This window comes from Mirounga angustirostris, unplaced genomic scaffold (genome assembly GCF_029215605.1).
Source record: "Mirounga angustirostris isolate CCGP_5_RB_7025 unplaced genomic scaffold, mMirAng1.0.hap1 SCAF_5, whole genome shotgun sequence".
Classification (NCBI taxonomy): Eukaryota; Metazoa; Chordata; class Mammalia; order Carnivora; family Phocidae; genus Mirounga; species Mirounga angustirostris.
The window spans coordinates 196,808-218,031 of NW_026991713.1; the positions used below are offsets into that span (position 1 = coordinate 196,808).

The window sequence follows — 21,224 nt, forward strand, 5'->3', positions numbered from 1 at the left end:
GGTTGGCCCACGTGGTCCCCTCACAGCGGCCTGTCTTTGGAGCGGCCCCGCCCAGAGAGAGAGGTCATTGGTGTTCGCCCCGAGTAGGGGCGGGACACGGCGGAGACGCGCAGCATGTGGCCTTCGGAAAGGGCACCCGACCAGGGTCACGGAGAGAGCCGAGCGGCGCCGCAAAAGGCCGAACAGAGCCGGAGAGACCCGAGTATGACCGGAGAGGAGCAGGCTGGCCGGAAGCGACCCGAGCTCAGCCGGAAGGAGCCGAGTCCGCCCGAAGGGGCCTGAGCGCGCCGGGACGTTGGGCTTGGCCCGGCCGGCGCCATGGCTGCCGAGGGGACAGCTGTGGCCGGAGGCGGGGCTGTCGGCGACCGGCTGGCCAGGGACAGCTTGCAGCAGTCTCGGTGCCCGGACGCGGCCCCGAACAGGCGGCGCGGCTCGTCGCTGTCGCGTGACGCCGAGCGCCGAGCCTGCCAGTGCTGCCGGGAGTACTTGGGCGGGGCCTGGCGCCGAGTGCGGCCCGAGGAGCTGAGGGTTGACCCTGTGAGGTGGGAGGTCAGGGGTCCGCTCCCCCGAGCCAGCGCCGGCGTCAGGGTTCGAGCGCGGGCCCTGGGGACCCCGCGTCGCTGCGGCCCGGCGCGTGCGGGGCTGGGGGAGGGGGCAGGGGCGGGGCCGGCCTGGCCCGGAGCGGACACTGGGGGCGAGCGGGGGGACGGGGCGGGTGCACCGGCCGCGGGCTGAGCGCGCCCCGGTGTGGGTCTGCAGCGGAGGCCTCAGCAACCTGCTGTTCCGCTGCTCGCTGCCGGACCACCTGCCCAGCGTCGGCAAGGAGCCCCGGGAGGTGCTGCTGCGGCTGTACGGGGCCATCCTGCAGGTGAGGCGGGAGCGAGGCCGCAGTGGCCCTGGCTCCAGCACCTGTCAGCGAGCGTGGCGGGGGGATTCTCCCCACTGCGCCGCTGAGGACACGGAGGCCCCCGGGGCAAGTAACTTGTCAGTCCTCCTACTGGAGCCTGGCTCCGGCGTCTCCAGGCAGTGGAGCAAGAAGGGCGGGGGGGGGGGTGCTGGGAGGAGAAAGCGGACCCTTCCGAATTTTCCTCTGGCCCCTCGTGACTCTGCCGCCTTGGTTGTCCATCTTCCTTCAGGGCGTGGATTCCTTGGTGCTGGAAAGTGTGATGTTCGCCATCCTGGCAGAGCGGTCGCTGGGGCCCCAGCTCTATGGAGTCTTTCCAGAGGGCCGGCTGGAACAGTACATCCCAGTACGAGCCCAGCCCGGCCCCGACCTTCCCGAAGCACCTCCTGCCCCCAGCCCTGTGCCCCTTTCCAGTGTCTGCCCTCATGTCCCTTCCCCCAGGTAGGGCATTTTCCCCAAGACCCTGACTTCCTCCCCCACCCCCATTCCCCACCCCTTCCCCCTCCTGCCCCAGCCCCCTCACCACCCTGATAGGTTCCTGGGTGCAGAGCCGGCCGCTGAAAACCTGTGAGCTTCGAGAGCCGGTGCTGTCAGCAGAAATCGCCACGAAGATGGCCCGGTTCCATGGCATGGAGATGCCGTTCACTAAGGAGCCCCACTGGCTGTTTGGGACCATGGAACGGTGAGTCAGGAGCCTTCTCAGGGCTCCTGCACACCTGTTCTGAACCCTAATGCCGGCAGTTACTATACTGGGCTGCAGCTGAGTGTGTCCATGACTGTCCAGTCCTCCAGCTGAGTGGATCAGGTGTCCCAGTGTCTAGCATGGGACTCTCACACAGAACAGGCTTCCAAATAAGGCAGACGAGTCAGAAAAATCTGCCAGATAAGTCCTACAGTGACAGGAAAATGGGTAGGACAGCCTGGCCTGGGGAAATAGGAGGTAGGAAGAGATAACAGAGGGAGCATATTTTATTCTTTGGGCTTCAGGTACCTAAAGCAGATCCAGGACCTGCCCCCCACGGGCCTCCCCCAGATGAACCTGCTGGAGACGTACAGCCTGAAGGATGAGATGGGCAACCTCAGGTGAGGGCAGGCACGGCGGGAGAACAGAACACAGGAGCCAGTGCCAGGCACCTACTGGGGTACCTCCCCAGGATTTACTGAGGGCTGGGGTCAGGGCCTGGCCCACAGGTGACTGACCCTCTAGTCACTCCTGCTCAGGACCCATGCCCCCTGTTCCCCTGCAGGAAATTGCTAGACTCTACCCCATCACCAGTGGTCTTCTGTCACAATGACATCCAGGAAGGTAGGAGAAAGCATCGGCATCTCCTACGGTAAGGGGGGCCAGAGGGCCCTGGAGTGACCACAACTCCACCCCATCCTCCCAGGGAACATCTTGTTGCTCTCAGAGCCAGAAAACACCGACAGACTCATGCTGGTCGACTTCGAATACAGTAGTTACAACTACAGGTGAGGGTAAGAGGATGGCCTCCATGGGTCTGTTCCCACAGCAGCCTGGAAAACAGACTAGGCCTTCCTCTCTGCATCCCAGCTGCCCAGGGTATTTGGGGACTGAGTGTCCACCTTATTCCCCCAGGGGCTTTGACATTGGGAACCATTTTTGTGAGTGGGTTTATGATTATACTCACGAGGAGTGGCCTTTCTACAAAGCGCAGCCTGCAGACTACCCCACCCGGGGGCAGCAGGTATGTGGACCGGAGGCTGGGGAGCAGGACCTGGCCTGTGAGGGAGGAGGAAGGTGAGGTCTGGAAAGAATGGTGAGAAAGGGTGTTCACTGGGAAATGCTCCACCGTCTCCCCATTTCCTGACTCTCATCTGTCAATCTCAGCTCCATTTTATTCGACATTACCTGGCAGAGGTCAAGAAAGGTGAAACCATCTCCCAAGAGGAGCAGAGGAAACTGGAAGAAGATATGCTGGTAGAGGCTAATCGGTGAGGAAAGATGGGTGGGGCAGCAGCAGAGCAGGATGCAGAGGAAAGGGGGCTGAGGAAGAGGCAGTCAGGTCAACTTCTGGGACTGCAGCTGGGGGCAGAGAGTGGGAAGAGTCAGGACAGGGTTGGAGTTAAGGCAGTGGGGGAGGAGTTTGAGCTTTGGGGCTTGACCAGCCTCAGGGATGGGATCCAGGTAACCCAAAGTGTGCTCTGAACCCCTCTGTTTTTCCTGCTCTCCATAGATACGCTCTGGCATCCCATTTCTTTTGGGGTCTCTGGTCTATCCTCCAGGCGTCTATGTCCACCATAGAATTTGGTTACTTGGTAAGTAACCCAGATGGGTGAGTTAGGTGGGAGGAGGGGAGCAGCAGGGTTCTCCAGGAAATCTGTGGGCAGACTTGGGGCTGGGGGAGAGGCAGGTGCTAGTCCCAAGCCTTCTCACAGGTTTGTGGGGTGGGTTTCCTTCCCTAGGAGTATGCCCAGTCACGGTTCCAGTTTTACTTCCAGCAGAAAGGACAGCTGAGCAGCTTCCACCTCTCATCTTGACTCTCCAGCCCCCAACTCCTCAGATTGCTCCTGGAGCCTCCAGGGCAGGACCTTGGAGGGAGGGGCAAAGAGCAGGAGGCTCTGGGGACTGGGCTGAGCTCTGGAGTGAACCTGGGGTTGAGGATGCTGACCTCTCTCCACAGCAGGGAGATGGTGGGAGAGAGCCCCTGGGCTGTGTACCTGAAGACAATAAACAAGCTTCCTCCTTCACACCCTGTCCTAGCTCTGCGGCAGAAAGTACCAACAAAAAAAAGAAAGTACTAACCAGGGAATGCACACAGATTGACAAAGTGATCACTGCTCTGAGCCTCATTGTCCCCTTCTGAAAAGCATGGCTATTTGGTGCTCTGGGCATGAGGGAGTGGTTAAGGGTCCACTCTGCAAGTTGGGAGTCCCCTGCCCTCACCCTCCCTGGCCCCAGCTTAGAAGTGATACACAGTAGAAGGATTTGGGTGCGGCGCTGGGGAGTAATGGGGGTACAAAGAGGGCACTGGGGTGAGGCTGCCCAACCCTGAGCACTGGAGATCAGGGGACAGGCAGCACAGCTGACTCTCTGATGACCTTTTCCCTACATTCAGCTATTTTTAGCTCTAATGCTACCATCCTCACGTGAGACCCTTTGGGCCCCCCCCCCCCAGGTTCCCAGACCTCTGAACAATCTCAGCTTGCAGAAATCCGGCCCGCCCCCACTCCTGATTCCCACCACAGAGAGGACGGGATTCTGGTTGCCGCCCCACATCTGTTTTCTCAACCCAAATTTGGGAGTGGGTGTCAGGTTCCCGGTGAGGGCGGGGCGGGGATGGCCAGGCCTGAAGGACATGGGGACACGGGCCAGAGCGACTGGCCCCACACGCGGACAGGAGCGAACCCAAGCCGTGAGTGGAGTGGGGGACAGCATAGGGCACCCCCGTCGGGCTCAGAGGCCTAGACCAGAGCAGGGGGCGAGGGCGGCGCGGGGTCCCTCGCAGTCAGGGCTGTCCGCCTCGCTCCGGACCAACTCTGCTTCCCGAGACGCGTCTCCCCCCACCCGGAGGCAGCCCTTCACTGTCCTCGGGGCTCCCGAAGATTTCCCGGCTCGACCCCCTTCCCGACCGCTGCACCACTGTGGCGAAGCCCGCCGGAACGCGGGCGCGAGGGTTCGGCGGCCGTTGGTCAGGCTGCTGGGCCGGGCCCGAAGCGGGAGGAGGGCCGGGGGCGGCCGCTAGCGCGGCGCGGGTGCGGGCGGGTGCGCGGCCTGGCCGGGGCGCGGGGGCCTCGGCGCTGAGGGCGGCCGGGGATGGGGCCAGCCTGAGCCCGCCCGCGCACCCTCCTGCCCCCTCCCAGGTGACGGCCAACCTCCAGGATGGCGGAAGCGCACCAGGCTGTGGCCTTCCAGTTCACGGTGACCCCAGATGGGGTCGACTTCCGGCTCAGTCGGGAGGCCCTGAAACACATCTACCTGTCCGGGATCAACTCCTGGAAGAAACGCCTGATTCGCATCAAGGTGGGCGCAGGTGGTTCTGGCTTCCTCCTCCCAGCAGGTGCAGAATAGAGTCTGCCCGGAGGCAGAGGCCAGGTGTCAGCAGCTGCCCCATGGTCAAGACCTCCCAACCCCACCTTGGCTGGCAGTTCGGCTGGGTGACCGGCCCTAGCAGGGCAGAAACCAGAGAGGTGATCAAGGTGCGGAGGAGAGAAGGGCGTGCAAGGATTTAGCAGTGGGACCCAGTGAGCAAGTGGGGGCTGCAGGGACAGGAGTGGGGAGGAGGGGAAGACCAGACAGAAGGAGGAACAAGAGCACAGCAGGTGAGGGAGGGAGAAGGCCTCCCAGGCAAAGACCAGGACCTCACAGGTGCCTGCTCACGACCGTCACTCCTGCTGTAAGTGTGCCTCTTTCTGCCCCACAGAATGGCATCCTTAGGGGTGTGTACCCTGGCAGCCCCACCAGCTGGCTGGTCGTCGTCATGGCAACAGTGGGTTCTTCCTACTGCAAGATGGACATCTCCATGGGGCTGGTCTGCTATATCCAGAAATGCCTCCCTGAGGGGTAAGAAGCAGGGCTACCAGAGAGGGCTGGGCAGGCTCCAAGGCCAGGGTTCCTGAGCTGGGCACATACAGGATAATAGCCATTGGAGGTCCTAGGGGCAGCCCTCCCTGGGGGCCACCATCATCTGAGTCCCACATTTTGTAAGTTGGTAGTAATGCATTCAGACATGAGTGTGCCCAGGAATGTTCATCCACGCCTCCCCCAAGCTGGTTCACAACCATCAAAACTGCAGTCAGAATTTCCCTGAGGCAGACCCCAAGTGAACCCCCTGCAGCCCTGTCCCTTCTCTGACAGATGTGGCCCCTACTGGACCCCACAGACCCGGGCACTTCTCAGCATGGCCATCTTCTCCACGGGGGTCTGGATGATGGGCATCTTCTTCTTCCGCCAAACCCTGAAACTGCTTCTTTCCTACCATGGTTGGATGTTTGAGATGCATGGCCGGACCAGCCACTTCACCAAAGTCTGGGCTGTGAGCAGAAGCCAGTGGACGGGTTCAGGCATCTGGTTTGAGACTCTGGGGGCCTCATTTTGGGTTCTAAGCTAGAGGGGGGAGGCAGGCAGGGCACTGGTCCCTGGTGTATAGGGTTGTCTTGGTTCTGAGGGTCGGGGGCCCAGCTCCTCAACTGTTTGCGACTTGTTTCCATTATTTCCCCTGGTTCTCACCAGAAACATTCTCTGCTCTGTGTGCCCAGATCTGTGTCCGCCTCCTGTCCAGCCGGCGGCCCATGCTCTACAGCTTCCAGACATCCCTGCCCAAGCTTCCCGTGCCCAGCGTGCCAGCCACAATTCAGCGGGTAAGGGCCTGAATAAGACATCCCAGTTGAGCAGGTTAGGCTGGACTCAGGGGACTTCTCCAGAATAAGGGACTGCCCCTTGCAAAGAGCAGGGTTGAGAGCAATGGGGCTGGGTTGGCAGAGGGTCAGGACAGAGGTAGTCATTGTTTGGCCCCCACACTGACAATGATTTGGCTGGACAGTACCTGGAATCTGTGCGGCCCTTGATGGATGATGAGGAATACTACCGAATGAAGACACTGGCCAAGGAATTCCAGGACAAGACTGCCCCCAGGCTGCAGAAGTACCTGGTCCTCAAGTCATGGTGGGCAACTAACTATGTGAGTCCCCTCCTGGGCTTACCCTTAGCCCCCTTGTGTCAGGGGCATCTGTCCCCTGCCCTCTGCCCCAGCCCTAACTCCTCCCTTCCCGCAGGTGAGTGACTGGTGGGAAGAGTACGTGTACCTGCGGAGCAGGGCGCCCCTCATGGTGAACAGCAACTACTACGTCATGGTGCGAGCGGGCCTGGGGGCTGGGAAGATGGGGGAGATCCTGGAAGAACAGTCAGGAAGCAGCTTCAGAGCAGCAGGGGTACTGAGGATCTGGAGAATCCAGTAGTCCCACGCCTGACACTGTCACTCTCAGAGTCCCCTGGGTTCACTGCCGTGCCCAGCCCAGGTCACTATCAGCCCCTACCCCATATGACCAGCCCTTCTCCTGCTCCCAGCACATGCCTCTGCACAGTCACAGGTCTACCCAGCATGCTCCTCCTCTGCCACTGTCCAAAACACATTCCAAGTCATGTGCCAAAGTTTCCTCCTCCACAAAGCTGTCCAGCCAACTACTTATGTACGGCTTGTCCATGTCAGAGGTTTTAAACTGTTTTTCAGTTGTGGGAACTCCTTTCTCAATGCAAAATAAACAAAACACAAACAAATAAAATAGGTTATGAGAAAACAACTCCAAAGATTCAAGCCGGGCAGGGGCATGACGTGATCAGTTACGCATTTCATCTCCAGCAGTGCACCCTGACCGTGTGTGTAGGAGGGACTGGGGAAAGGGGTCAGGACCCCTCAGGTCCTCAGGCAGGGAGACCCAGGTGACACCAGGACAGGGAGGCGTTGCGTGCATCTCTATCACACCACGTGCAGGCTCTGCTCTCTCTCTGCAGGAATTTGTGCTCATCAAGAATACAAATATACAGGCAGCCCGCCTGGGAAACATCGTCCACGCTATGATCATGTATCGCCGTAAACTGGACCGTGAAGAGATCAAGCCTGTGAGTTGTGTGGGGTTGAGGGCACAACAAGGAGAGGAGGCCCAAGTCTGAGCCATGCTGTGCCTTCCTCCCAGGTGATGGCCCTGGGTATTGTACCCATGTGCTCCTACCAGATGGAGAGGATGTTCAACACTACTCGGATCCCAGGCAAGGAGTCAGGTACTGGGCCACAGCCAGGTGCCAGTGCTGGGGCCATCAGGACGGAGGCCGCTCCCTCCCAGCTCTGGGCCTGCCATGGCCAGGCACCCTCCTATCTCCTCGCCCGTCACCAAGCGTCCTGGGCATCTCAGGGTCACGTAATGGGCAAAAGTATTTGGTTTGTGACCAACACCAGACACCTCCTGTTCACAGGCACGACGCTGGTGCTGGGACTCTGTGGGGCCCGGAACGGAGCCCCTGCTCTCCGGGCCTTCCAGGGCAGGGGAAGGTAGTCTGAGTAAGGAGTAGCAGGAGGGATGGAGCTTACCAGGAGCCCTTCATGGGCCTGTAGAGCAGGGGGTGCTGCTTGCAGAGGGCCTGGTTTCTGATGGCGGGCCAGTGTGTGTAATTTCTAGAGCTTCAGCTTCCTCTTCTGTGCAGTGCTTCATGGGGCTGTTGGGGTGGAGTGGGAGCAGGGAGGTGTGCCCTGCCTCAGCCCTCCCCGGCTTCTGTCCCAGACCTGCTGCAGCACCTCTCCGACAGCAGGCACGTGGCTGTCTACCACAAGGGCCGCTTCTTCAAGGTGTGGCTCTACGAGGGTTCCCAGCTGCTCAAGCCTTGTGACCTGGAGATGCAGTTCCAGAGGATCCTGGACGACCCCTCCCCACCTCAGCCTGGGGAGGAGAAGCTGGCTGCCCTCACTGCAGGGGGAAGGTACCAGAGCCCCACGAGGAGAGGAGCTCGGCCCGGCATGCAACCCTGGAACTTGGGGCCAGAGGCATGAGTGAGGGAAAAGCATGCTGGCATGGCATCCTCTGCCCAAGCCCCCTCGGTAGCGAGGGGGACTGTGGTCAATGGCAGACCGCGCATCTAGCCATGTCTGACTAGGTGGGGGCTGGGTGGGAGTGTGTGGAGGACCGGGACACCTGCCAGGACAGCCTGGGACCCCCAGCTCTGGGCCCTGCCGGGTCCTGGGAGGTGTCCTCCGCCACCGCCCACAGTGAGCCCACGCTCACCCTGCCCTTGTGCCCCCAGAGTGGAGTGGGCACAGGCACGCCAGGCCTTCTTCAGCTCTGGCAAGAACAAGGCTGCTCTGGATGCCATCGAGCGTGCTGCTTTCTTCGTGGCCCTGGACGAGGAGTCTCACCACTACGACCCCGAAGACGAGGCCAGCCTCAGCCTCTACGGCAAGGCCCTGCTGCACGGCAACTGCTACAACAGGTGTGGCGCCCCAGCCCCGCGGCAGGTCCCCCTGCTCCTCCACCCGCCTCGACGCCCTCCCTGCATCTCCTGCCTACTTTCCTGCAGGTGGTTCGACAAGTCTTTCACTGTCATCGCCTTCAAGAATGGACAGCTGGGCCTCAACACAGAACACGCGTGGGCAGACGCCCCTATCATAGGGCACCTCTGGGAGGTAATGGGCCCTGAGTGGGGTCCTGCAAGGCAGGCTGGGTGCGGGGCATGAGGGTGGCTTCTCAGCCTGACCTTCTCCCTGCAGTTTGTCCTGGGCACTGAAACCTTCCACCTGGGCTACACGGAGACCGGGCACTGCCTGGGCAAACCGAACCCCATGCTTGCAGCTCCCCAGCGGCTGCAGTGGGACATTCCTGAGCAGGTGTGCAGGCCAAGAGGGGACAGGGATGGGCATGCAAGACTGGCAAGTACCTGGGATGCTCTCAGGGGGAAGGGACAGGAGCTTCTCAGAGTCCAGACTGGCCACGGTGAGAACAGAGATCCTGGGACCATCGAGTGGTTAGTGAAAGACGTGAGGTGTGAGACTCGTCCATGGAGCACCCGTTCATGCCTCCCTCTTTCCACAAAGCCCAGCATGGCCTCTGGGGGCTGAGGCCCCTCAGGTTGTCCTCTGTGTCTGAAGATGTTGAAGGCTCACTGAGACCCGCCCAGCCTCGCTGCTTGGAGAGCTCTGCCCCCAGCTGACCTTTCCATATCTTGGCAGTGCCGGACAGTCATTGAGAGCTCCTACCAGGTGGCCACGGCACTGGCAGACGACGTGGAGCTGTACTGCTTCCAGTTCTTGCCGTTTGGCAAAGGCCTCATCAAGAAGTGTCGGACCAGCCCGGACGCCTTCGTGCAGATTGCCCTGCAGCTGGCCCACTTCCGGGTAGGGGCCCTGCTAGGCTGCTGAGGGGCAGGGTGGCACCAGCCCCACCTGCCAGATTCACCCCTCTGTGCTCCTCAGGACAGGGGCAAGTTCTGCTTGACCTACGAAGCCTCCATGACCAGGATGTTCCGGGAGGGACGGACTGAGACCGTGCGTTCCTGTACCAGCGAGTCCACGGCCTTTGTTCAGGCCATGGTGGAGGGGTCCCACATGGTGAGCCCCCCACACCCTCCACCTCCTGCCCACCTTGAGGAGCAGGGCTACTCTTCACCGCTCCACTTCTGCTCCCCAGAAAGCAGACCTCCAAGATCTCTTCCGGAAGGCTTCAAAGAAACACCAGAACATGTACCGTCTGGCCATGACGGGGGCTGGGATAGACAGGCACCTCTTCTGCCTTTACCTGGTCTCCAAGTACCTGGGGGTCAGCTCCCCCTTCCTGGCTGAGGTCAGCATTGTTGGCGGGTGTGTCTTCTGTCCCCGTGCCCTCTCCTGAGGGGGCATGGCCTGTCCTCTCTCTGGTCAGCTGTCCCACTCCACACCCCGTCCAGGCCTGTGGTCCTGCTTCTGAGTAGGAGTCTTCCCTCGCGGAGCTGGTGGTTCTCATGAGGGTGGACAGACAAACACGTGGCTGTCAGGTGGTGATGGCACTCTGAGAAAAGCGAAGAAGCTGCAGGATCAGGCTGGGCAGAGGGTCCAGGCAGAGGGAACCCCTAGCCTGGCGCTGAGGCCGGAGCGTGGGTGGACAAGGTGCAGCAGCAGGAGGGGAGGGAGCAGAGCCCAGGCAGGGACAGGCTGGTAGGAGAGGAGGCCTTCGGGACAGTTAGGTCACATGGGCCTCAAGGGTTTTGTGCAGATGCTGTCATCTGTGAGAACAGACCGGAGGCCGTGTGGCAGCAGTCTGGAAGATCGCGCACCTGCTCATGCTGGTGCTCAGGCACCACCTGTCAGCAGGTGAGAGCTGAGTGCATGGCATTTCATGCCTGGTGTCTCACTGCTGTGATCTCCCTGTTGCAGGTGCTCTCAGAACCCTGGCGCCTCTCCACCAGCCAGATTGCTCAATTCCAGATCCGTATGTTCGAGCCAGACAAGTACCCCAATCACCTGGCTGCCGGTGGTGGCTTTGGCCCGGTAAGCCCCCTTGAAAGGGGATGGATGAGCAGGACTGGGCCGCAGGGGTCTCAGTGGGGAGTACAGAGCCCTGAAGTCAGACCAGGGGTGGGAGCACAGCCCTGAGCTTGCCCTGCATGGAAACAGAATGGGTAGCTATCGACCCAGATAGACAGGTGCCTCAAGGAGCTAAAGACACTCCCTAGAGAGGGGTAGTGAGCTTGAGCCTCCTGAGAGAACCACAATATCCTAGATCCCTGGTAGTGTCTGGATCTGCAGTGGGCAGAGCCCCTTGGTTTTCACACTGTTGCCTGGAAATGTTCCTGACCTCAGGGAAAATGCAGCATCTGGGGTGGGGCCCCTTCCTGGGAATCTTGTGGGAACAGCAAGCATGACATCAGCTTGGCTTTCAGATCTGCAAGGTTTGTTTTACTTCTTCTTTACCCCTCGTGCTGCCCTCAGGTGGCAGATGATGGCTATGGGGTTTCCTACATGATCGCGGGCGAGAACACCATCTTCTTCCACATCTCCAGCAAGTTCTCAAGCTCAGAGACAGTGAGTCTCTCCTGCTCCTGCTCAGGCCTGAGGAGGGGGTGCCACCTGGGGCCCTGTCTGGCTGGGGAAGAGTCCTTGGTTGTGGGGAGGGGGACAGGGGCTCACCTGAAGCGTTGGTCTGAGCTCTCGGCTCCCACAGAATGCCCAGCGCTTTGGGAACCACATCCGCCAAGCTCTGCTGGACATCGCTGATCTTTTCCAAGTCCCCAAGGCTGACAGCTGAGGGCTGGAGAAATGCCAGCTGCCCTCTCATGTCCACATTGTGGAGGAAGGGGCCTGTGGTCGGCTCGCAGGCACGGGGGTGACCACGCGCAGGTGTCCAGGCTCCAAGGACAGCTCTGGCAGCAGGCACTCCACAGGCAGATGCTGCTCCCTGAGGGCCCAGGTGGTGGAAGGGGGGTTGGAGCAGGGAGGGAATTTTGATTTTTTTTTCCTGCTAGATACTAATAAAAATAAGCCTCTGTAATTCTCTCTTAGCTCTTAGGTACCTTTGTTTTGTTTGGGAACTAGGAGGCCCTCCCCTGCCCAAGCTCAGACCAGAGAGGTAGCAGGGGGAGGAGATGGGGCTGGGAGACTGAGAGGCTTGTGACCTACTTTGAAATGCATGTCTCTCCTGAGGTCACCACTGTCCACACCCACTTGGAATAAATTCTTGCTTCAGAACCTTCACCTGTTCCCTGGGGCCACTTCTGTTTGTCTGCCAGAGAGTGGGGCCCAGCTGCCGTCTCCATGAACGGTCATGCCCTCTGCACGCCTCTGGGCTGGAGCACCACCCTGTGGAGGCCCACGGCCTCCTCCTGGCCGTAGGGAAGGGCTGCAATCCCAGGCCCGCAGTCAGCGTGCCAGGTGGTCATGTCTGTGATAGGGCACACAGTATGATCTGGAGCTACACATGTTCCTTCCCTCAGGTTGACTTTTTACATTAAAGTAACATTAAAAGTAAACAAAAAATGTTTATGGAAAGTATAAGGAGGCACTTAATTACTATTGCTAATTAGCATGCTAGAAGGAATCTAGATCTCGGCACTCTGCTTGTTGCTAAGAACCCAGGAATGAATTCGATACAGTCCTGGGCCTTCTCTCTGAACCACTGTTGATTGAGCACCCACCATCCACTTGGCTCTGTGCTGGGGATTCAGTGGTGAACAAGGCACCTGCCATGTGGAATTCATGATTGGGCGGAACAGGCATGGATCAGGGGATGGAGTGGCTGGCACAGAAACCAGGAGGCTTTTCGAATAATTCACTTCGTACTTATTGAGGGCTACAGTGTGCTAGGCACTGGGATACAGCAGTGAATAAAACTGGCCCAAACAGTCCCTTCCTCTGGGGCTTAGAGTCTAAGAGAGACAGGCATTAAGCAAGAAGAATGAGTAAATTATACAGTAAGGCAGATGGTAGTAAGTGCTAAGGGGAAAAGCAAGGGGAGGGAGCAATGGAGGGGTGGGTGGCAATTTCAGACAGGGTTGGGAAGGCAGGCCCTCCTGAGCAGGGCCATCTGACTCAGACCCAAAGGAAGTGAGGGTGCAAGGGCAGCACATCCCTGGCAGAGTGGACAGCCAGGGCCAGAGCTTCCAGGTGAGAGGTGCCGGCTGCAGTGCAGGGACAGTACCAGAAGTGCTGTGGCTGGCACGGAGGTAGTGGGACAGCAGGAGGGGACAGGTGGATTGGGGCATCAAGGGCCTCATGTGCCAGGCTCTGGCTTCTCTGAATGATGGGAGAAACCATTGAGGTGTGAGCAGAGGGTGATCTAATCTGTCCTAAATTTTAATGGGATCATTCTGGCCAACCAGAATGACATTAGAACAAAGTAGGGGGCAGTGAAGACAGAAACAAGAAGACCTGTGCATACTACTCGTGATGGGGGGTGGGGTTTGGGAGAAATGGCGGGACTTAAACTACCAAAGGGAGACTCAGGACACCAAGAATGTCAAAGGTAAAAAAAATTAAAAAAAAAATTAAAAAAAAGAATGTCAAAGGTAGGTCTAAAAAACCTGATAGGGAGGCATCGAAGATAATTCACATTTTTTACTTTGGGTGCTTGGATGATGAGATTTTTAAATGTTGAGTTTGATGTGCCTATAGGAAGTATTTGTGAAAATGTCTCAAACTCCTCAAAAGATAAATTGAAAACTAAGGAGATGTAGGCTCCTGATAGCAGCTTTGAAGAGAGCTCATGAGATATTCCCAGGGCAGAGGCTCCTAACCACCTTTGAGTCTCAATGAGAAGCTTATAAATCTAAGCTCACAAAATGTTATGCTCCATATCAGAGCTTTCTTGGGCTTCCAAAAATCTCTTCACAGACCTCTGCCACTCTGGCTACTTGTGTAACCTACCCTGGGAGAGCAGTGAGCAGAGTCTCCCAAAAAGCTGGCTTTTCGTTAATGTTGAAATCCAAAGGGTTTTTTGTTGTTGTTGTTGTTGTTTTTAATCGGATTTGTTCTTGGTTAAAATAAGTAAGAGGAGAAATCATAATGCTAACCCAAGGTAAAAACCTCTGGTGACAACCCATCAAACCTGAATAAGCTGGGGCGCCTGGGTGGCTCAGTCGTTAAGCATCTGCCTTCGGCTCAGGTCGTGATCACAGGGTCCTGGGATCGAGCCCCATATTGGGCTCCCTGCTCTGCAGAAAGCCTGCTTCTCCCTCTCCCACCCCCCCTGCTTGTGTTCCCTCTCTCGCTGTGTCTCTCTCTGTCAAATAAATAAAATCTTTAAAAAAAACACACACAAAACTTGAATAAGCTACTTGTACTCCTGGGGTTTGCAGATCTGCTGGCAGCCAGAACACATAAATCCTGACATCTTCATGGCTTAACCCAATAGAAGTTTAATTCTTGTTCAGCTAGCTGAGAGGGAGACTCTGCTCATACCATTATTCAAAGGCAGGCTGACAGAACAGAAGCCCTGCCTTCCTCAAGTCGGTCCCAGTTGCCTTGGACATCAACATCCAGCAGGTAGATGGGGAAGAGAGCGAGAGGATCTGGCCCGGGTAGTGATACGGAGCACTTCTCACCACATCCACTAGCCAGGGCTCACATTGCAAGGGAGGCTGGAAAACGCAGTCTGGCTATGTGACAAGGATATAAAGGAAACATTTGGTGAACAGTTAGCTGGTTTCATGGGAAGGCCAGACTGACATCCTTGGGCTTCCTGAGAGCCTGTCCTTCTTGGCCTGGGCTCTGCTAGGCGCTTCAGACAGCCCACCTCATCTGCTAGGCAGGGTATCCAAGGCCCTCACATCCCAGCCCAAAAGACCTTCTGAGTCCCTCCGCCCCTCCTGAGCCCAAACCACACTCTCCATTCCCTAAAGGAAGCAGGCTTTTCCACACCCTTGCCTTTGCCTTCGATGAAACTTTTGCCTGGAATCCTATGTTGTTTGTCATCCTGGTAAACTAGTCTTTCCTGAAGCTGCCTTCATTACCCATCAGAGCTACTCCTGGTTCATGGTTTTCTGAGGTGCTATAACAGGAATCCGCTCTGGGCAGTCCAAGCAAAGGTGGAATGAGTACAAGTATGCAGGGTGGCTCACAGGTGGGGACGGACAGCCAGGGAACCAGGTCCAGAAGGGGCATGGCCTCAATACATGGGCAGATGCCCAGAACCGTCTGGCTCAACTCTAGCTGTGTTTCCTGCTCTGCAATCAGTCTGCTAACACTCAGACTCCCCGAGAGAGAATCCAGTTTATCTGGAATCCAAACTGAAGTTACCAACCTTCCCAACTGGCTTCTGTCCCACTGCTCCCCATCTCGGCCGGTGGTATCACCCTCCGGCCGCCAACCCACTCCTTTCTCCCTCACCCCCCACGTAACCAAGCCGGGCAAACCTACCTCCGAATGGCTTTGACTTTGTGTCCTTCCCTCCAGCACGACCACCACCAGGCGGTCCGCATCCCCAACATCACTCAGCCAAACAGCCTGCTCGCCTCCCCTGCAGCAGCCGCAGAGACCCCGTCACCTCGCTCCCCGGCTTCCCGCCCTCCCAAGGTGCCCGGAGCCCTCTGGAGACTGAGCGCCTGCACCGGCCCGCGGAGGCACGCGCCGTCTCTCCGGTGTCCTCTGGGCCACCGCGGTGCGTGCAGCCCCCCTCGGGGATTTGCGCTTCTGCTGCCTGCAGGCCGGCGCGCCCGGGGACTCCTCGCAGCCCCAGGTACTCCGGTCCCTGCCCCACCTCCCGGAGCTTCAGCTTCCTGCCCTGTGACACAGATGTAACAGCGTCCGCCAGCCCGTCGTCGTCGAGACGGAGAACATCTGGGCACTGAGCCAACTGAACGAATGCTGACTGACTAGCCCCTGCTGGCCGAGTGCTGTCCGGGACACCGCGGACACAGTGGTCAGGAGGACAGGGCCCTGCGTGCATGGCCTTGCCCTCACGAACCACGGAGAGGAACACAACGATCAGGTCCACGCGCGGACCTCCCTTCACTTCGGCTCTCCCGCCGCCTCAGCCAGGGCTCAGTCAGGAGAGGCCAGCCCGGGCGACCCCACCCCTTGCGCTCTGGAGGCCAGCCAATGAGACCTCGAGGCCGAGACTCTGGACCAGCCAGAGGGCGGCACGCTCACGTGTTTGCGGCCCAGCCCCTTCCGCTCCGGGAGACTGGCCAATGAGGGCCAGAAGCCATCTCCGGGGGCCGGGTCTGCTAACGGAAAGGGGCGGGGTGCTGCGCCCAGCTCCCGCCGCGTGCCGCCCGCCACACAGCTGGGCCGCGGATCCCCACGCGAGCGCAGGCCGCGCCGGAGGTGAGCGAGGCCGGCCCAGCCACGGGTTCGGGGCCCTCCCTGCGCGCCCTGACCCCCGGGGCCACGACGTCCTGGAGCTGTGCCCGCTGCCTCACCCGGTATCCCCACCTCACCCGTCCCCTCGCCGCGGGCCGCTCTCCACCCTCCCCACGCCTCCTCGCCCCAGTCCCCCACCCCCCACCTTCTGTCCTCACCTCAGTCTCCTCACCCCCCACACCCCTCCTCACCCCAGTCCCCCCACCCCCCACATTCTATCCTCACCCCAGTCGCCTCGCCCCCCACACCCCTCCTCACCCCAGTCCCCCCACCCCCCACATTCTGTCCTCACCCCAGTCGCCTCGCCCTCCACACCCCTCCTCACCGCAGTCCCCCCACCCCCCACATTCTATCCTCACCCCAGTCGCCTCGCCCCCACACCCCTCCTCGCCCCAGTCCCCCACCCCCCACATTCTGTCCTCACCTCAGTCTCCTCACCCCCCACACCCCTCCTCACCGCAGTCCCCCCACCCCCCACATTCTATCCTCACCCCAGTCGCCTCGCCCCCCACACCCCTCCTCACCCCAGTCCCCCACCCCCCACATTCTGTCCTCACCCCAGTCGCCTCGCCCCCCACACCCCTCCTCACCCCAGTCCCCCCACCCCCCACATTCTATCCTCACCCCAGTCGCCTCGCCCCCCACACCCCTCCTCACCCCAGTCCCCCCACCCCCCACCTTCTGTCCTCACCTCAGTCTCCTCACCCCCCACACCCCTCCTCACCGCAGTCCCCCCACCCCCCACATTCTATCCTCACCCCAGTCGCCTCGCCCCCCACACCCCTCCTCACCCCAGTCCCCCACCCCCCACATTCTGTCCTCACCCCAGTCTCCTCGCCCCCCACACCCTCCTCACCCCAGTCCCCCCACCCCCCACATTCTGTCCTCACCCCAGTCGCCTCGCCCCCCACACCCCTCCTCACCCCAGTCCCCCCACCCCCCACATTCTGTCCTCACCCCAGTCGCCTCGCCCTCCACACCCCTCCTCACCCCAGTGCCCCCACCCCCCACATTCTGTCCTCACCCCAGTCGCCTCGCCCCCCACACCCCTCCTCACCCCAGTCCCCCCACCCCCCACATTCTGTCCTCATAGCAGTCTTCTCACCCCCCACACCCCTCCTCACCCCAGTCTCCCCACTCCCCACATTCTATCCTCACCCCAGTCGCCTCGCCCCCCACACCCTTCCTCACCCCAGTCTCCTCGCCCCCACACCCCTCCTCACCCCCACACCCCTCCTCACCCCAGTCTCCTCACCCCCCACATTGTCCTTACTCCAGTCTCCTCTCCCCCGCACTCTCCTCACCCCCCACACCCTCCTCACCCCCACAACCCTCCTCACCCCAGTCCCCCCACCCCCCACATTCTGTCCTCACCCCAGTCTCCTTGCCCCCACACCCCTCCTCACCCCCCACACCCTCCTCACTCCAGTCCCCTCGCCCCCCCACACCCTCCTCACTCCATTCCCCTCGCCCCCCACACCCCTCCTCACCCTAGTCCCCTCACCCCAATCACCCCTCCTCACCCCCACCCCTTCCTCACCCCAGTCCCCCCACCCCCCACATTCTGTCCTCACCCCAGTCTCCTCACCCCCACACCCCTCCTCACCCCAGTCTCCCCACCCCCCACATTCTGTCCTCACCCCAGTCTCCTCGCCCCCACACCCCTCCTCACCCCATTCCCCCCCACATTCTGTCCTCACCCCAGTCGCCTCGCCCCTCACACCCCTCCTCACCCCAGTCTCCCCACCCCCCATGTTCTGTCCTCACCCCAGTCTCCTCGCCCCTCACACCCCTCCTCACCCCAGTCCCCCCACCCCCCACAGTCTGTCCTCACCCCAGTCTCCTCACCCCCCACACCCCTCCTCACCCCCCACACCCTCCTCACCCCAGTCCCCTGACCCCCCACATTCTGTCCTCACCCCAGTCTCCTCACCCCCACACCCCTCCTCACCCCAGTCTCCCCACCCCCCACAGTCTGTCCTCACCCCAGTCTCCTCACCCCCCACACCCCTCCTCACCCCCCACATCCCTCCTCACCCCAGTCCCCTGGCCCCCCACACCCCTCCCTGCCCCAGTCTCCTCACCCTTCATGCCCCCCCACCCCAGTTCCCCCACCCCCCACACCACGCCTCACCCCACCCTCGCCCACCACACCTGACCCTTGCCCCAATCTCACCCCCCATACCCCTCTTCACCCCAATCTCCTTGCCACCCACACCCTATTCTCACCCCAGGCTCCTCACCCCCACCCCTCCTCACCCCCTACACCCCCCTCACCCAGTCCCCCCACCCCCACCCACACACCCCACCCTTGCCCACCACACCCGACCCTTGCCCCAGTCTCCTTACCCCTCACACCCCTCTTCACCCCAGTCTCCTTACCCCCATACTCTGTCCTTACCCCAGTCTCCTCACCCCCCACACCCTGCCCCCAACACCCCCTCACTGCAGTCTCCCCCATCCCCACACCCTGCCCTCACTCCAGTTCCCTCACCCCACACTTCCTCCAGACCCCTCACACTGCACATTCCAACCCTGGACTCTCCCATATGACCTGACCCTCTCATCTGTTGCTCCCACACCTGGAACACCTGCACTCCACACACCACACACTCCAGTCCCTGACATCTGCACACTGGGGGTGCTCCCAGAGCCTCCTGCTCCTCTGACTGCAGGACTCCCACCACACATACACATGCTATTCCTGTGCTGTTCACACACACACACCCCTCACAAAGAATCTCAACCCAAGAGCCCCTCTTGTCCTTTCCCAGTTCTTATTTCCAGGGGGATCCCAGCCTCTACCAAACTCTTCAGACCAGGCAAGACCCTGAGACTACAACCAGGACTCCAGGCCCTTGAGCTTTGCACACCTCTGGAGTCTCCATTCCCCAGGACCCCTGTGACTTCAAGCTCTTCACATCCAGTCTCCTTAAGCCCATCCTCTCCCACTCCCACACTCCCTCTGCTCACCTAACCCCATTAGTCTGCTGTTATCTCATTTCCTTGGGCTTGGGCACTGGTCTAGCCCTCCTTTCCATCCTAGTCTTGCTCACCTGCAACAACCTTATCAGGAAGAAAAGACATGGTCTCCCTCTGCCCCAGCTCATACCCTTTCCGTGGATCTGCCCATCCCTCCTCTGAGATCCAACATCACTCTGGTCACAACGTCCATTCCCAGTCCACCTGCCCCTCTTAATCCACTCTCTTACCTGTGCCCTCACCTTGTCTGTCCACCACACACGTTTCAAAATCCCAAGCCAGCTACACTCCATACCTTTTCTTTGTGCTGCTCTAGAGTCCTGAGGGTCCTGTGCAGCCGTGTGGCCCCAGCCACACAACCACTGCTTCTCTGCTGCATATCCAAGTGTCTCTAGTGAGGCACATAGCTTTGCCAAACCTGTATCATTCTCCTGAAACCAAGAATGTCAGTTAGGGTAAGAATATGTTCATTGCTATTTGTGGATGAGCTAGAGACCTCAGGCCTGAACCTGGACCACCTGGACCCTTACCTACCTTACCCTTCTCTTCCCTTCATAGGGTAAGGTGACCTTTTTCCTGTCTGAAACCAGCCCGTGCACCATTGTTACCCTTTCTCCTGATTTCAGCCTTCTCTGTTCAACTAGTTCTTTCCGTATAAACCTAAAGACAGGCAAGTCTCTGCCTTTGTAAATTAAAAGAGAGAAAACCTTCTCTCTATCATCTTGTCACCATCTCTTGTTTCTCCAGCCTGTCTCAACTGAATCTGCATGCTTGTCTATTTTGTTTAATGCTCCATTAATTCTTTATTCATGGAAATCTTGTTGTCATTGTTACTGTTATTCAGCTACTCACTGAGACCTGACACCCAAATAAAATGTCCTAAATTCATTGGGCCCTTCTGTAATATTTGACATTGGTGTAATGTCTCCCAATTTAAAAACAAAAGACACCTGTAACTCCACATTACATTCCAACTACTGGCCCTTTCTCTGCTTCTCTTTGAACCAGAACACACAAGTTTTGCTTCTCTTCCCTTCTCTTTAAACACATTGCAGTCAGGCTTTTGTCCCTGCAATCCCATGAAAACAGCTTCTGTCAGGTTTGCAAGTGACCTTCAGATTGTCGAATCCATGTCGAATCCACTTTTTATTCCTTATGCTACTTTATATGAGACACAATTGATCACTCTTTGTTCACTTTCTTCGCTTGGCTTCCAAGACTTGGCTTCCACTGATCTCTCCTGGTTCTTCTAGCTCACTGGCTGCTGCCTTTCAGTCGCCTTTGCTGGTTCCTCTTCCCAAATTCTACACATTGGAGAGCTCAGATCTCCCTTCCATCCACCCTCACTTCCCAGGAGATCTCAGCTAGTCCCATGGCTTTAAATGTCATCTGTACCCCAGTGACTCCCCAGTACAGATGTTCAGCCAGGCTTTTCACCACACAGCAGATTTATATTTCTACTTGAATGTCAGCACATACTGTTGGCTCCATGTTTCCAACATATTTAGAATCCAGTCACTTCTCACTACTGCCACTTCTAACACTCTGGTCCAAGTCCTGTCATCCCTTACCTGGAGTTTTGCAGCAGCCTCCTCTCTGCTCCATCATCCCCATCCCAGTCTGCTCTCAACATTGCAGCCAGAGTGATCCTTTGATTTATTTGTTTGTTTTAGAGAGAGACAGCACATGTGCGTAAGCCGGGCTGGTGGGCAGAGGGAGAGAGAGAATCATAAGCAGACCCCACACCCAGTGTGGAGCCTGACCCGGGGCTTGGTCCCACAACCCTGAGATCATGACCTCAGCTGAAACCAAGAGTCGGACGCTCCCAGAGAAATCCTTTTAAATCATAATTCAAATATCGTGTCACTCCCTCAAATTTCTCTAATATCTCCTCAGCTCACTCAGAATAAAAGTCAGTCTTATATAAACTGTAATATCTTCCCCAGCCTCAGCCTCATCTCCTAACATCTTGCCCTCCTTCATTCCTCTAGTATTTCTAGCCTTCTTATTCTTCTTCATCCACACTCAAGCACAGTTAACCTCAAGGCTTTTTCATCCCTGTTTCC

General features: G+C 58.8%; 3 protein-coding genes across 12 annotated transcripts in view; all 3 read left to right on the plus strand.

Moving 5' to 3' along the window:
- Positions 1 to 58: 58 nt before the first annotated feature.
- On the plus strand, positions 59 to 3,613 carry CHKB (choline kinase beta). Of its 4 annotated transcripts, none has more exons than XM_045872229.3 (11): positions 73 to 588; positions 760 to 868; positions 1,137 to 1,345; positions 1,453 to 1,586; positions 1,892 to 1,987; positions 2,152 to 2,210; positions 2,293 to 2,374; positions 2,502 to 2,610; positions 2,754 to 2,857; positions 3,100 to 3,181; positions 3,329 to 3,613. In XM_045872229.3, exons 1-11 carry the CDS (start codon positions 319 to 321, stop codon positions 3,401 to 3,403), a joined length of 1,329 nt encoding a protein of 442 aa, XP_045728185.1. In that variant the 5' UTR covers positions 73 to 318; the 3' UTR covers positions 3,404 to 3,613. The 4 variants fall into 4 exon arrangements, 3 of the variants coding, with proteins under 3 accessions (XP_045728185.1, XP_045728186.1, XP_045728188.1); XM_045872230.3 differs by having other exon boundaries at positions 77 to 588; positions 1,137 to 1,250; positions 1,439 to 1,586; XM_045872232.3 differs by having other exon boundaries at positions 87 to 542; positions 1,137 to 1,250.
- A 147-nt stretch (positions 3,614 to 3,760) lies between these two features.
- Positions 3,761 to 20,948, plus strand: CPT1B (carnitine palmitoyltransferase 1B). 6 transcript variants are annotated; one of them, XR_010411250.1, is made up of 20 exons: positions 3,761 to 4,278; positions 4,727 to 4,886; positions 5,287 to 5,426; positions 5,721 to 5,898; positions 6,122 to 6,223; positions 6,406 to 6,543; positions 6,638 to 6,715; positions 7,374 to 7,481; positions 7,556 to 7,640; positions 8,138 to 8,333; positions 8,655 to 8,840; positions 8,928 to 9,033; positions 9,118 to 9,234; positions 9,577 to 9,741; positions 9,820 to 9,954; positions 10,034 to 10,186; positions 10,756 to 10,869; positions 11,311 to 11,403; positions 15,268 to 16,140; positions 18,951 to 20,948. XR_010411250.1 is itself a non-coding variant. In XM_045872228.3 (19 exons), exons 2-19 carry the CDS (start codon positions 4,746 to 4,748, stop codon positions 11,624 to 11,626), a joined length of 2,319 nt encoding a protein of 772 aa, XP_045728184.1. In that variant the 5' UTR covers positions 3,761 to 4,278; positions 4,727 to 4,745; the 3' UTR covers positions 11,627 to 11,879. The 6 variants fall into 6 exon arrangements, 5 of the variants coding, with proteins under 5 accessions (XP_045728184.1, XP_064446464.1, XP_064446463.1 ...); XM_045872228.3 differs by lacking the exons at positions 15,268 to 16,140; positions 18,951 to 20,948 and adding an exon at positions 11,543 to 11,879; XM_064590394.1 differs by lacking the exons at positions 10,034 to 10,186; positions 18,951 to 20,948 and having other exon boundaries at positions 15,268 to 15,630.
- The window catches only part of SYCE3 (synaptonemal complex central element protein 3), a 33,397-nt gene continuing 28,181 nt past the window's right edge, over positions 16,009 to 21,224 (plus strand). The window contains exon 1 of one of the 2 annotated variants that reach the window (XM_064590398.1): positions 16,009 to 16,140. The gene's annotated coding sequence lies outside the window, so the exon portion shown is untranslated. The remainder of the gene's footprint in view (positions 16,141 to 21,224) is intronic. The other variant, XM_064590397.1, reaches the window with a different exon arrangement.